The sequence below is a fragment of the Malaclemys terrapin genome, chromosome 5 (assembly GCF_027887155.1).
Source record: "Malaclemys terrapin pileata isolate rMalTer1 chromosome 5, rMalTer1.hap1, whole genome shotgun sequence".
NCBI classification, from domain to species: domain Eukaryota; kingdom Metazoa; phylum Chordata; order Testudines; family Emydidae; genus Malaclemys; species Malaclemys terrapin.
In genome coordinates, this window is record NC_071509.1 from 124504142 (window position 1) to 124519724 (window position 15583).

General features: G+C 41.8%; 1 protein-coding gene across 4 annotated transcripts in view; it reads left to right on the plus strand.

The window, feature by feature from the left end:
• The window catches only part of LOC128837563 (melanopsin-like), a 78955-nt gene that overhangs the window by 20870 nt on the left and 42502 nt on the right, over positions 1-15583 (plus strand). For 3 of the 4 annotated variants that reach the window (XR_008444981.1, XM_054028782.1, XM_054028783.1), the window contains 3 exons: positions 1171-1313; positions 7924-8057; positions 12012-12215. Coding sequence is in view for 3 of the 4 variants with exons in the window: in XM_054028782.1 (XP_053884757.1) it covers positions 1171-1313; positions 7924-8057; positions 12012-12215 (481 nt within the window). In the remaining variant the exon portion in view is untranslated. The remainder of the gene's footprint in view (positions 1-1170; positions 1314-7923; positions 8058-12011; positions 12216-15583) is intronic. The other variant, XM_054028785.1, reaches the window with a different exon arrangement.

The window sequence follows — 15583 nt, forward strand, 5'->3', positions numbered from 1 at the left end:
ATAAACATAGGAAACTTTAGTCTTTGTACTTCCCACGGTCAACTGAAGGGATATGGTTAGAAATAATGTTGACAGTTGGCAATGCTACTAATAAAAGCAGAGGCATGATGAGCTTTTGTTTGTTTGTTTTATTGATGTTTATGTTGCATTATATAGAATGCACACTAATTTAGTTTGGGTTGTTGTTTCAGAAAATATGATGCCTATTTATATGCCAACATAGTTTTGCCTTTTTCATATCATCAGATTAATCTCATAATTCCTAACATGTATGTTGTGCCTCTAACAATTTTTAAAATGTTTTCCTCTTATTGAAATCTGTATTATTTAACCCAAAAAAAGTCATTCAGGCTTATGATGGAAATTTAACTCCATTAACAGGTGACCTGAACAATTTTTAAAAAGATTGTATGCATTTATTTTCGGTAGTTCCTTTTGGGCAGGTATAGTACTTTCAATTCCCTATGTAAAGCAACATGCACATGTTGACATACTAGTCAAAGACCATGATCCCATTGTGCTAGGCACTGTACAGGCATAAAAAAGACAGTCCCTCACTCAAAACACTTGCAATCTGCAGTCAGGAGACAAAACAAACAAAGAGGATGGGGGGTGGGGTTGAGAGGATGAGGTTACAAAGCTTCGCAGACAAGTAGAGGCCTCAGCTTGCCATCCAGATAGGTAGTGATTTGCAAGCATCATGGCACTTGACATAAATACTAAATAATATAAATAATAGAGGATTTGATTAGGAATTCTCCTTAAACTCCATATTCTTCAGCTTTATCCACATGTTCCCCAGCAAAAAAGTAAGTATCTAGATATATTTAGCGCCAGCTTCTTATCCTAAATGCGAGACTGTTCTTGCAATCTTTCACATAATCCAGTAGTTCATTTTTTTCCTTACATTTCTGTATACTATTGTGAAAGGTACTGGATAGAGAGGCTTGGAGAATGAAGTGCTCTGTTTACGCATAGTACGAATATAGCATTGTCAATGGGAAGGGCAAATTTTCTACACAGTCCTACAAAAGTATCTCAATGGTATGTAAGAATCTGGCTTTAATTTGTAGCATGTGTTTAAGGAGATACAGTGTATAAACTAATTGTCCCCTTGATTAAAAGCATTGACTGTGGTAAGTTTTATTTTTCCTTTGCTTTTCTTTCCAGATCCTGGATATGGGAACTCGTCACCACACTGTGACAAAAGCAGAAGTTCCTGATCATATCCTTTACATTACTGGAACCTGTGTTCTTATAATTGGATCTGTTGGAGTTATAGGAAACCTTTTAGTTCTCTATGCATTTTACAGGTATAGAAATTCAGTTCCAGACATGGTTGATTTAGCAAGCCCAATGACTTGAGCTTGTACAGTAGTGTGTGTGTGTGTGTGTTATGTGTGAGGGAGAATAGTCTGAATCAGTTTCCTCTCTACACTTATTTGTTGATGATGTAAGATGCAGAAATGGCCATGTGCATATCATCACTAGGAGCATCACTGTAAATTCTTTTTCCTTTGAGTAATTCAAAACTATGAGAAAATAAACACATGGGACTTGTTTCATGATGGACTAAAATTACAGATTTGAAGAAATGATTAATTGCACCATTATATTCTCTCTCTCGCTCTCCCTGACTCCCTTCACCCTCTACCACCCAAGAATATGTAAAAGATACTGTCAAGATTTCCTCAAACAGTCACCCGAAGGTGCGGGGGGGAGGAGAGGGGAGGAGTTGGATCCAGGAAGCACCCTGGTACATGAAATGAGGCTATGCCATCAATGCTCTCCATGCCTGCAGGCAGACAGTAGGATTCCTGTCCGTATTTATATGTTGATGGCGCATGACAATGTAAAGCAGGGAGAGCTCTCCCGTCGACATAATAAAACCAGCTCAACAAGCAGCGGTAACTATGTCAGCAGGAGAGCATCTCCCATTGACATAGCGATGTGCACATCAGCGTTTAGGCCGGCAAAACGTATGTCACTCGGGGGTGTTTTTTCACACCCGTCTGGGAGGGCTGGTTTAGTGGAGAACAATGGCACAGGGAAGTGGTCATCCCGTCCCATGCCAAGAGCCTAACACCTATGAGAAAGTTTTCAGACCATCAGGAGAGACAAGCAGAGCATGGTGTGGAGCCAGCACTCGCAGTTTTTATACCTTCCCATCCAAGATCTGAAGGCTTCATCATCTCTTTTGCTCACAGGAGCAGAGGGGTGAATCTGGGCCAGCTGTCTGCAGGGCCGGATTTCCAATTAGGCACGGTAGGATGCCTAAAAGTTAAAAGTGGTCTCCTGGCACAGGTTGGTGGCTGCCTAGCATGTGGGGCTGGAGCAGGGTGAGCATCTGAGTCAGCCCGCATGGGGGCACAGTGAGCCATGGCCGGGATGGGTGGCTGCTGCAGGTGCTTGGAGCATCCCAGCCACTTCCCAATCTCAGCTGCCTCGCTGCCTCTGCCCTGTGCCTGGGAAGGACAGGGAGGGGCATGGCTGGCACCCCATTCACTTGCACGGGCAGAGCCGGAGCATGGCTGCCACGCTGGGATGTGGGAGGGACGGAAGACTCCCAGGGACTGCTCACTATTGGGAGAGGTACAGTCCCCCACCTTGCACCTTGCCTAGGGTGGATGCACTGCACCCTGGCTGGGGCTGGGAATGCCGTGCGTAGCAGAGGTTCTCGTGCCTTCCTGGGAAGGCTGTGCCCTGGCTGCTCCCGCTGCCCTGAGACTGCTCCACCAGCGGAGCAGGGGGCTAGGAGCGGGCTGTGCTGCTTTGAGGGGCTGCTGCGGGGAGGAAAGGGGCCAGTATATTGCGGCTGGCACAAATTTGATACAATACACAATATGTTTCACGCATATTGGTGCAGGGTCAGCTGTAGGCAGGGAGGGCACTAAAGATGCTGTTCCTAGGGGCACGTAAGGTGTACATCCAGCCCTGGCTGTCTGAATTATGCCAGCCAGACTGATGTTGATACACTTTTCCCACAGCAAACTATTGCAAACTGCAACCCTTACTATTTTGCCCTTCGTACAAAAATTTAAAAATGGCTCAACTTTGAGACTTGGCCTGTTAATAGTGCTCCATCAGCCAGTGAGTTCGAAAAAAATATTGGTTAGATAATATTACTATATACTCTTGAAAAGTCACTTCTGAACATGCTCATTAGATATGTTATAAGTAAAATAGATCATGCAAATTTTTCTTTGAAAAATAGCTTTTTTAACATGGCAGTGTTTAATGTCAGGAACAGAAGAAAGTTTTGTTTTGTGAAAGCTGCAGTTCTAGCAATTTCACACATTTTGCTGCATTCTGCAGTGTTCTGCAAAATCTAAGCTTTCATTTAAAATGTTTTTTTCCAGTTTCCATAATAAAGCCACCTGTGCGTCATCAGCATAGTTCTGCTGCCCTGTTCAATCAGACCTGGAGAACACTATCTCCAGCAAACAATCGCAACAGCAAAGGTCTGAACTGTGACCTCCTACAATCTATTCACTGCAGCAAGTTGTGAATTTCAAAACCTAATTGGAACCATACAAACATTATTACTCAGGAGTGATTTCTTTCTCGGTTTTTACTTCCTTTTTTAAAAATTAAATTAAATTGACGATAAGTATTTATCTTTGGTAGTCATCAAAAACCAGGTACTATACAAACAGAAAACAGGCAAGTGCTGACTTGAAGGGTTTACCATCTAAAGGTGTTGGAGGAAACCTATATTAATTAATTACTTATACTGAACTAATTAATTACTTAGATATTGGCATAGAAAGTATGCTTATTAAGTTTGCAGATGATACCAAACTGGGAGGGATTGCAACTACTTTGGAGGATAGGGTCAGAATTCAAAATGATCTGTACAAATTGGAGAACTGGTCTGAGGTAAACAGGATGAAGTTTAATAAAGACAAATGCAAAGTGCTCCACTTAGGAAGGAACAATCAGTTTCACACATACAGAATGGGAAGAGACTGTCTAGGAAGGAGTACGGCAGAAAGGGATCTAGGGGTTATAGTGGACCACAAGCTAAATATGAGTCAACAGTGTGATGCTGTTGCAAAAAAAGCAAACGTGATTCTGGGATGTATTAACAGGTGTGTTGTGAGCAAGACACGAGAAGTCATTCTTCCGCTCTACTCTGCTCAGCTGGAGTACTGTGTCCAGTTCTGGGCACCGCATTTCAAGAAAGATGTGGAGAAATTGGAAAGGGTCCAGAGAAGAGCAACAAGAATGATTAAAGGTCTTGAGAACATGACCTATGAAGGAAGGCTGAAAGAATTGGGTTTGTTTAGTTTAGAAAAGAGAAGACTGAGAGGGGACATGATAGCAGTTTTCAGGTATCCAAAAGGATGTCCTAAGGAGGTGGGAGAAAACTTGTTCATCTTAGCCTCTAAGGATAGAACAAGAAGCAATGGGCTTAAACTGCAGCAAAGGAGGTTTAGGTTGGACATTAGGAAAAAGTTCCTAACTGTCAGGGTGGCTAAACACTGGAATAAATTGCCTAGGAAGGTTGTGGAATCTCCATCTCTAGAGATATTTAAGAGTAGGTTAGATAAATGTCTATCAGGGTTGGTCTAGACAGTATTTGGTCCTGTCATGAGGGCAGGGGACTGGACTCAATGACCTCTCGAAGTCCCTTCCAGTCCTAGAGTCTATGAATTTATGAATAAAACCCATCTCCACGAGACCCAAGCACTGAAGGGTGCATAGCTAGAATGAATAATGTTAAGTTTTTCACAGACCACCTGAGAGACTTTGAACATTAAATTTGTTTTCTATTTTTGTTTAATCCCATGTTAGGTCACTATTTTTTCTTACAGCTAAGAAGTTTTTATTTTCTCTGGTCCATGATTCCTCCTGGTCATGACAAAATGAAAGTGACTGTAAATTCTTCCATTCTGAAACCTTCCAGTGCCATCATCTTTGATTTTCCACCATGGGTAACAGAGTACTTGGCATTAGCACAGGGGTCGGCAACTTCTGGCACGTGGCTCGCCAGGGTAAGCACCTGCCACGTCCTCAGGTTCGGCCGATCGTGGCTCCCACTGGCCATGGTTCGCCGCTCCAGGCCAATGGGGGCTGCAGGAAGTGGCGCAGGCTGAGGGATGTGCTGGCCGCGGCTTCCTGCCAGCCCCATTGGCCTGGAGCAGTGAACTGCCGCCAGAGAGAGCCGCGATTAGCTGAACCTGCGGACGCGGCAGGTAAATAAACTGTCCCGGCCCGCCAGGGTGCTTACCCTGGCGAGACGCGTGCCAGAGGTTGCCGACCCCTGCATTAGCATATTCTGCTTTCACATTTTATCTTTCTAGTGTCAGAAAAGGACTTTCCAGCTACTAATTCCAATCAGTGAACATTCTTGAGCTTCACTGGAAACATACAAGGCTGCTGATGGACTGGCTGAAATAGGTTCTCTTGCTTTACTAAAGACATATCAAGGATGACATCCTATTGGAAAAATGTCAATGGAGTTTTAGGGGTTGCTTTTTAAACTTGTTAAAGACCAAAAAATTAACATGTAGTCTGCGATTCAGCTGTGACTTTTTCTTGAAGTGTATCTTATTACATCCCTTCTAATAGTATTCACAGTCAGGATTGGCTGTTTTTATATATATATATATATATATATATATATATATATATATATATATATATATATATATATATATATATATATATATATATATATATATATATATATATATATATATATATATATATATATGCATCCTGTGGATGTAATCCTGAAATACTAAGAATTATTGCAGATGGATTCTGAGAACAAAAATAAAAAAATAATACTGCATATTCTTTATATCTTGTAGACATGTGATGTCACCTCTTTTTATATTATATATTCTTAATCCTGTGAAAGGGGCTGAATTCAAATACTAGAAACAGAAGCCTTCTATTTGTCCACATGATTGATACAATAGAAATCGCAGTAGTGAGCGCTTTCAGAGTAGCAGCTGTGTTAGTCTGTATCTGCAAAAAGAACTGGAGTACTTGTGGCACCTTAGAGACTAACAAATTTATTTGAGCATAAGCTTTCGTGGGCTACAGCATCTCTCCACAGTGAACTTCAATCCTGTTCTGGGTGGATCACCCATAGGATTGAGAGGATGCGGTAGTTAGTCTCCATGCCTTTTCAGTGTACTCAGATTGCCATCCAGGGTCCCAGTAATAGTGCTGTTGTTTGCATGAGCTGAAACCACTAATTTTTATGTAGCCCACTGACCAGGAGTCAATTGATGATGACTTTTGGTCTTACTAACAGGAATAAATTCAACCCAGTGACCTAATGCAGAAGTGAAAGGTTCCATTATCTCTTTACCAGTCCCTTGAGCCCGTCAGACTCCAACTTTAATATAGAATGGCATTTGTAGGCTTTATAGTACAGAATCACATGCCACCCCTTGGGAGATCATAGCTTAAGTTCTGTCTCAGAAGTCAGTCTTTGGGCCAGAGCATGACAGTGCGTGAAAACAGCACAGCCGATTATTGCAGACTTGATGCTTGTATCCAGCTAAGGTGGACAATTAGTATATGGCTTCTATGAAATACCTTCTGATAACTGAAGGGTGGATCCATTTGGCACAGCTAAAATTTTCAACAAAGATTGAGTAGAGAGAGAGAGAGATGAGATAACAGTATTTATAGTAGGCAGAAAATGTAGGTCACATCTTGGTCAGGCTTTTCTATACAAGTCGCTGCTTTAGAAAAGCTGAGTGCCACTTTTGGCATATGCCTTGAATTTAAATGAATTTGCAAATGAGAAACTACACAGAAAATCATTGAGATGAAAGCTCCATAGTGCCACTTTTACAGTCACTTTCCAGTTTAATGATTTTAGAAGCCAAGAGAGAGTAGAATCAGCACTGTAAACGAACTTCTTTACAATGGAGGGGTCAGATATAATGGTAGCCACAAGGAGCTACTGTAGTTATAAATTGCTTCGGCTTCTTTGTTGAAGACCATCATAAAGATATTCTATTGCAATATTAACCCATCTGTGATCATTATGGTAGGTACACAGAGCAGTGCTGAGTGTGTATTTTGCCCCATGTACCTGTTATATTAGGTGGCATTGAAGCAGTTAAAATTGTCTCCGAATTTCCATTTTGCATGTATATCTTCAAGGATTTATAACTGGGATGTAACAATTCTCCCAAGCAGAAATTTGGCATACAAGTAAGGCAAATGTTATAAATACTACAGTGCTAGTTGGAAGAAATGAAAATATGTAATTGTATCTTGTGGTACTTTGTCTCTTTACACACCAGTGACTGTTTTAATTATAAGTATATAGTCTATAGTTTTGCTTCTTATAAACAGCTCTATAATGTGAGACTCCAAAATGAATAAAATGTCATTTGGTCTTGTGTATCTCCTTCGATGCTCAGGTTATCAAAAATCACTTGAAAAAAAGTGAGTTTGGTCCTGCTAATACAGAGACTGACTGAACCAGCACAGCAGTATTAAAAATGCAGTGATCGCCCACATACAGCCTTTGACACTGTACTCTCCATTAGGGTCTGACCCTGTGAAATGGTGAGCACTCACAACACTTACTGCTGTCAATGGCAACTGAGCGTGCTCAGCACGTCAGGCTCTGGCTCTATGGAGCAAAAACATGTTTCTCGGGAAATTTAGAGTTCTCTCCTACTCTGTTAAAATGGAGTTCGGTAAGTATGAGTATATTCAATATACTTCTACATTTATTGATAAAATGTTGGAAAATAGATCCTTTCCTCTTCCCCTAGTCATTGTTCCAAAATCCTGACATCCATAACTGTGGTAATGGATTGATGAATGAAGCATAAAATTGTAACCTAGAAAGTGTCAGATTCTTTGAGTAAGTAAACAGTAAAAACAAACATAACTGTCTGGCTTGTATTTATTTATTTTATTTATTGCATTATTTTTAAGCAACAAGAAGCTGAGGACACCGCCAAACTACTTTATAATGAATTTGGCTGTGAGTGACTTCCTGATGTCTGCTTCACAGGCCCCCATTTGCTTTATCAACAGTTTGCACAAAGAGTGGATACTTGGAGAAATAGGTACTTTTCAATACTGCTTCAATACTCCCTCTGTATGGGAACCTATCTTAGCCATCAGCATGTGGCATGGAGGCAGCAGCATCATGACTCTTGTGGCACAAGCCAGAGTCTTGACATCATCAACCAACAGGACTGGCACAAAGTCACTGAATCCCAACCCTCTTGTGTTTTATAGGTTTGGTTCCTTCCCCTTCCAGTTCTTTGAATGAAAGGAATCAAACCTCTGGCTTCAAGAGCAACACCATAGTGATCACATGGTCACTTAGCATGTAAGGCCAGTTACCATGCTTGATGATGGGTAGAATAATTTTGTTAAGCCATATATAGAGTGTTTTTCTTTTTCTTGATTGACAGTGAATTATGTATTTATTTGTTTAGAAATGTATACCTGGTACCCAGTGCGAGGCCCCTGGGAGCATTCAATCAGTAAAAAGAATCACAGAATAAGAGAGCCAAATGATGGCCTCAGCTGCTTCTCTCTTCCCCAAAACAAGGAAACTTGAGGTCTAAACTGTAGCTCCTTTGAAAATATTGCAAGCTCTGATTAAAGGCCTGATTCACAATTGCATTAGTTGTGCTTTTAGGCTGGCATAACTCCATTGGTAGCAATAGAAATAAATCAGCATAAAACTGGAGTAGCACAGTGGTGAATCAGGTCCTGAAACAACCTATTTAGTACCAGCAGAAGAGATTTATTCATTGGGCTCACAATATTGTTTGTCTCTCCCACTTCGCTATTTAGATATCGGTACAAATCCTGCCTGCCATGCTTACACAAGTCATCCCATGATCATAAATGGGACAGTCTGCATGAGTGAGACAAGAAGGATTTGGTCCATTAACTCCATGCTTCTGACATTGACATGATTACTTTTGGTGTCAATTGTGTCATTTTGAACTATGTGCTGTCTCTACCATACCATCATGTTTCTCTAGTGTACCATCATGTGTGATGACACCGTGTCACAGAAAATCCTAAGAAACGACTATTTGACACTGATTTCCAGGTCAAATTATTCAAATTGCAACTCTGTCTGTCTTTGTCTATTAGCAGAATATACAAAGGAAAAATCATTCTGCCTCAAAGTGAAAACTATAACTTAAAATAACATTTTGTACCATATTTCATAGGACCAGTGGCTGTGTTTTCCATATAGGCTTTTAAATTGGCATGGAGTCAAAAGCACCTCTGCATTTTTAATTCATATAAAACATAGGTAGATACACAATGTGGGTGAAGTTTTATTAGACGACTGCTGTTGGTGAGAGAGATGAGCTTTCAAGTTACACAGAGCTCTTCTTTAGGTCTGTGAAAGGTACTAGTTTGTCACAGCAAAATGTAAGATGGAATGAATTGTTAGCATGAGTATTTAACACATATTTCAAGGGAACATTAAAGGTGACGTGCCCATTAACTCCTCTCCAGTCATACGGGGAAGGGGTTGGGGAAAGAGTCTTTGGGTTGGGGGGTGTGGGATCATAGGCGTGGGAACTAGAGGTGCTGCAGCACCCCAGGTTTTACGCAGGCTCCTGCCCGGGGCTCCCAGTTGATGCCCGGGTCCTGGTTGCTGGCCTGGGGCTCCACTCCTGGTCCTGCTCCCACTCCTGCCCCTAGCTGTGGCTCCATCTTCAGACCCCTTACCACTGTCTGGGTCCCCCTCTCCTGGAGACACGTCCCTGCTTCCAGGCCCAGCTCGGGGGTGGGGGGAGGACAGGGCCCACTATTAAAAGAGTTCCAGCACCACTACGTGGGATTAAGTGGGTTACAGATTGTTGACATGAACCATAAATCCAGTGTCTGTGTTCAGTCCATGATGGTTAGTGTCTAGCAGAGTTACAAATTTAAGCTCCCAGGCTCTCCTTCTAAAGGTGTCCCTTTTTCCTTTGAGGATGAGGGCTGTGAAGTCAGATACAGAGCAATCATTTTGTGAAAAGTGAAAGGTGATACAGCGTTTTTTGTCTCTTATCATTTTCCTATGTGAATTTATTGATGAGCATAGTGAGTCTCATTTCACCCACATAGTTGTTACTGGGGCATTTAATACATTGGATGAGGCCAACCACATGTTGTGATAGGCATGTGTTGGACCCATGGATCTTGAAAGGTTTGTTGTGAGGAGTGTTGATCATCATAGCAGTGGAGATAAGTCAATAGAAGTGGTGGGCAACCTGCGGCCTGCATATGGCCCATCGGGGTAATCTGATTGCGAGCCACGAGACATTTTGCTGATGTTGACCATCCGCAGGCACGGCTCCCCCACAGCTCCCACTGGCAGCGGTTTGCCGTTCCCGGCCAATGGGAGATGCGGGCCACAGGAACGTGCTGGGAGCTGCGGGGGGCCATGCCGGCAGAAGGTTAATGTCAGCAAAATGTCTCGTGGCCTGCAATCAGATTATTCTGATGGGCCGGAGGTTGCCCACCACTGGTCTATAGGTTTTGCATCTTTTGTTCTGGCAAGGTCTGGTGCCACTATAAGTTGGTGTGTCCTGGTCTATGTGGAGCTTGTGTCTGACGGTGAGCTTGGAGAGGTTGGAGGGTTGTTTGAAGAGGGGGTTCATCCTGATTTCTTTCACGATGTGGTCCTCATTGAGTATGGGTTTTAATTGTTGTTGATATCCCTCATGGGTTCCAGTGTGGGGTGGCAGTCGGAGGGGTTTTATTTCTGTATTGAATTAGGTTCTCTCAAGGTATTTGGGTGGCCCTTTCCCCCTGGACTGGAGAGGTGTTAACGGGCCACTTCACCTTGAATGGTCCCTTGAAATAGGCGTCAACTATTTATGCTAAACAATCTGTTCCACCCGGTCTTTAGTATTTAGCAGTGACACTCTGGGTATGTCTACAGTGCAATTAAAAACCCGCAGCTGGCCTGCGCCAGCTGACTGGGACTCGCGAGTCTCAGGCTGAAGGGCTGTTGAATTGCAGTGTAGAAGCTCAGGCTGGAGCCCAGTCTCTACGACCATGCAAGGTGGGAGGATGCCAAAGCTTGGAGTGTAGCCCGAGTCCAAAAATCTACACCACATTTAAACAGCCCTGCTTCTCACGTCCTGTGAGCCTGAATTAACTGGCTCGGGCTAGCCATGGGTTTTTAATTGCAGTGTAGATTTAGCCTCTGGCCTGGTCCACACTAACCCCCCACTTCGAACTAAGATACGCAACTTCAGCTACGTGAATAACGTAGCTGAAGTCGAAGTACCTTAGTTCGAACTTACCGCGGGTCCAGACACGGCAGGCAGGCTCCCCCGTCGACTCCGCGTACTCCTCTCGCGGAGCAGGAGTACTGGCGTCGATGGCAAGCACTTCCGGGATCGATTTATCGCGTCTAAACAAGACGCGATAAATCGATCCCAGAAGATCGATTGCTTACCGCCGGACCCGGAGGTAAGTATAGACGTACCCTCTGAGTAAAGTTTCCCAGACCCGAAGAAGAGCTCTGTGTAGCTCAAAAGCTTTTCGCTCTCACCAATAGAAATTGGTCCAATAAAAGATATAACCTCACCCATCTTGTCTCTCTAATATCCTGGGATCAACACGGCTACAACAACATTGCATAAAACGATGTTCATTTTTTGATGTATTCTTTTGTCTCTAGGAGACAAATGTCTGTTTCAGCATAGTTAAGGTCATTATATTGGGCAGCATTCCAGGAAAATGTAACTTTAATTGTATTGGATTTTTGTTGAGGCAGTTTTCCATTGACAAATGATTCTCAGTCATAGCATTCAGTAGAGGGTCGGACATTTTTCCTGCTTACTTTTATATTAATTTTGTATTTGCCCTATTAAACAAAAATAAACTACTAATGCAGGAAGGCTGTATAAATTCCTATGATGAGAGAAGTGTCTTGAGTCAAGAACAGCATGATCACAAATGGGAAGTTTATTGCATCAGGCTGTAAGAGAGAGTTCTACATTTGTTTAGAAAATTAAAAATCTTCGTTCCACTTTTCTGTTTAGGTTGTGACCTGTATGCTTTTTGCGGGGCGCTCTTTGGAATAACCTCAATGATGACTTTATTAGCTATTTCCATTGATCGATACCTTGTGATCACTAAGCCTCTGCAATCCATGCGGTGGACTTCCAAGAAACACACATCGCAGATCATTGTTATTGTCTGGCTCTACTCGCTGGGATGGAGCGTGGCTCCGCTTCTTGGGTGGAGTACGTTGTTTACTCTTTTGTGTGTGTGTCTGTACATTATGGCGCTTTTGCTTTGTTGCAGATGTGTAAAACGGCCCATAGGCATTATTGTTGAGTGTATATATGGCTAATGCCTGGGGGGTTGCTATAGTATAGTATATCTGTGTCTACAGCAGTGCAGGTGTTCTTTTTTTTCCAGGTATGCTCAAGCAAAACAAATCCCCCAATGGCATAATAGGCATGTATCAGTACTTCTCAAGTCAGGAAGGGTAGGTACCTTCTCTCTTCAGCAGTAGTTGTCAGCACACTCTTACTTTCTCAGTCATCTTTTATGTCAAGAGATAAAGGGATAGATTATCAAAAGCCTGCCTGCCCTTCTGAGCTTGAAAATAAGGGCAAGAGTGACTAATGTCATGTAGATATCTGAGGTGAAGATGCAGCCTGGTAGTTGGTTATCTACATTGAATCAATAGCAATCTCGGTTATTTGCACATGCAAAATTGTGTGTGCAGAAAGGGAGGACACGTTGAGGCAAGGCTGACAGTAACCCCTAATATTTTTCTTCCTTCTGAACTGGCCTTATATAAATAAATTGAAGTGACTATCTCAGGAGGAGTAAAATATTAGTGTTCCCACTTTTAAAACAAGTACACCTCTACCCCGATATAATGCGACCCGATATAACACGAATTCGGATATAACGCGGTAAAGCAGTGCTCCGGGGGGTGGGGCTGCGATCAAAGCAAGTTCGATATAATGCGGTTTCACCTATACTGCGGTAAAAAATTTTGGCTCCCGAGGACAGCGTTATATCGGGGTAGAGGTGTAGCTTTGAAAGATAATATTGAAAAATAGTATGTCTTCCTATTCAATGAGAAAAAATTGTCATCTCCATTTCAGCCTGAACAGAGATTACATAAAAAATAATAATATAATATTTAAAGTATTTTTGAGTTCTTCTTCAAAGTCCCCTGAAGATAGGAGGACTCTATTGACTTTAATGGTGTTTGGATCAGGACCTTAAATTCCCGCTACCTTCTTGTCTTTGTTAATGAATGACCAAACTGGCAAATATTGACCCCTATTGTCCACTCCCAGCTTCTGGCTATCAGAGGCTAGGGACACCCAGAGCATCTTGGCTAATAGCCATTGATCAACCTATCCTCCATGAACTTATCAAATTCTTTTTTGATCCCCATTATAGTTTTGCCCTTCACAACATCCCCTGGCAACAAGTTCCACAGGTTGACTGTGCATTGTGTGCAGAATTTATTTCCTTCTGTTAGTTGTAAACCTGATGCCTATTAATTTCAGTGGGTGATCCCTGATTCTTGTGTTATGTGAAGGCGTAAATAACACTTCCTTATTCATTTCTCCATGCCATTCATGATTTTATAGACCTCTACCATATCCTCCCTTTAGTCCCCTCTTTTCCAAAATGAAAATTTAGATTTGCATCTAAAATCCATCACTGTTTGCTTGCTTCCACTTATTTAATTTGGAATTAAACTTTGATCATAAATAATTGTAGCTTCCTGTGCTTTTAATTTCCTTTCTCTTTCCTTTTTTAAAGGCCTGCTTTTTTCCTATCCCCAACTTTTCCTTCATTCTCTTTTCCAAATGATCTCTCCCTCCTTTCTCTTCCCGCTGTCCCTTCCTTCCCTTTCTCCACTACTTGCCACAACCTTCTCTTACTGTCTGCTACTAAAACTTCTCCAGACACATGCACGCACACACTCACACCACATACCTACCTGTCCCCACACCCACCCACAGATCCATCACTCACCAAATATCCTCCCCATCACACATACATCCAATCACCCGCTAGTCATTACTTCCTCCATCTGTTGAGTCATATACAGATTTCTCTCCACCCTCAACCTCTTATGCTGGGACATTGAGTATCTATCTCCCCTTCTGTCCACTGCTTGGTGTCTCCTTACCCCTTCTCAGACAGCCTAGCTAAGTATGATGGGGATGTGAGAAAAGCGGGGGAAGAATAGCCTTCTGGTGAAGGCACAAACCTTTGAGCCACAGCTGATAAGGGTTTTATTCCTAGACTCTCCACTCCTGACTGATATTGTCCAAACACTTGACCTCGGTCTCTTAATTTTCATGTCTGTAAAAATGGGATAGCACTACTTACCTATCTCATAGGGCTATCATTTATTAATATTTGTTAAGCACTCTAAGATCCTCAGCTTAAATGTGCTACAGTGGAGGAAAATAATATTTCTGAAGGCCAACATTTTCAAAAATGACTATCCCTTTTGGGTCCTGAGTTTTTTGGGTGTACCCAATTTGAGACATCTTAAAGGATTTTTAGCGGGTGGATACTCAGCACTTCTGAAAATTGGGCCTCTTTAAAGCATCCAAAAAATCAAGGCACTCAGAATTATTGGTTGCCTCTGAAAATGTCAGCCTTAAGTAACAATAATATTAGTTTGGTCTTCTGTAGCATATTTCATCTGAGGATCTCAAAGTGCTTTACAGAATTTAAGGTGACATTAGCACCCCTTGAAAATCTTGGTCTAAATCTAAATATTTAGCACAAGTCAGATTTTTGGTCTTAAACTTTGATGGTATTGTCCCTTTGGCTGTAAATTTCTCTACTTCTGTGATTTTACCTCATGACCTTAAAGTGAGGTTTCATTGAGAGAAACGACCTAGTAAAAATTATACCTTCTTATTCAACAGAAATATTCCTTGGGTCAGATCTTCAGTTGACATAAACTAGTGGGGCCAATGTGATATACACTTGTTGAGGATCTGGCTCCTTGTGTTTATTCAGTCATATCTACTGACTTTAGTGATAGAAATAGCATCTTACTGCTTTTGAGCCTGGTTAGCCCAGGTAGTGTCAAAACAGATGGATGAGCTGGATTTCTGCTTATTATTGTGCATCATTCACAGACATGTTTTATTATATCCCATCTGGTTAAACCTGTGCAGTGGGGATGCACAGATGTAACAAAGGGGTATAATTTAGCCAGCAGGACATTTATTGATGTGGTTGTTGCACAAAAAAGATAAAAATGAGGCTGAGTTTGCAGGGCTGGTAGTTGGGGGTAGGGGTGTGGCGGGAATGGATTTTTACTTATAGGCAGAGCAGCTTTATTATGGAAATTATTGCGAGACCATGACATTGTGTTCACAGACACTTTTCAGAGTAGAACAACACTTGAATATTTTGAATTAGTGCATTTAGGGTTTGAATAAGCAGAAAAACCTCTTCATACTTAACAAGAGTGTATAATCTCATCACAAATCGTAATGAAATCTATTTACTCATGTTTTCTTTCAGGAACTGAGACAAGCATGCCACTTTCTGCTTGAAAATGTTTTTATATTTTTAGAATTGACCTTTTTTTTGGTCAAAACAAAAA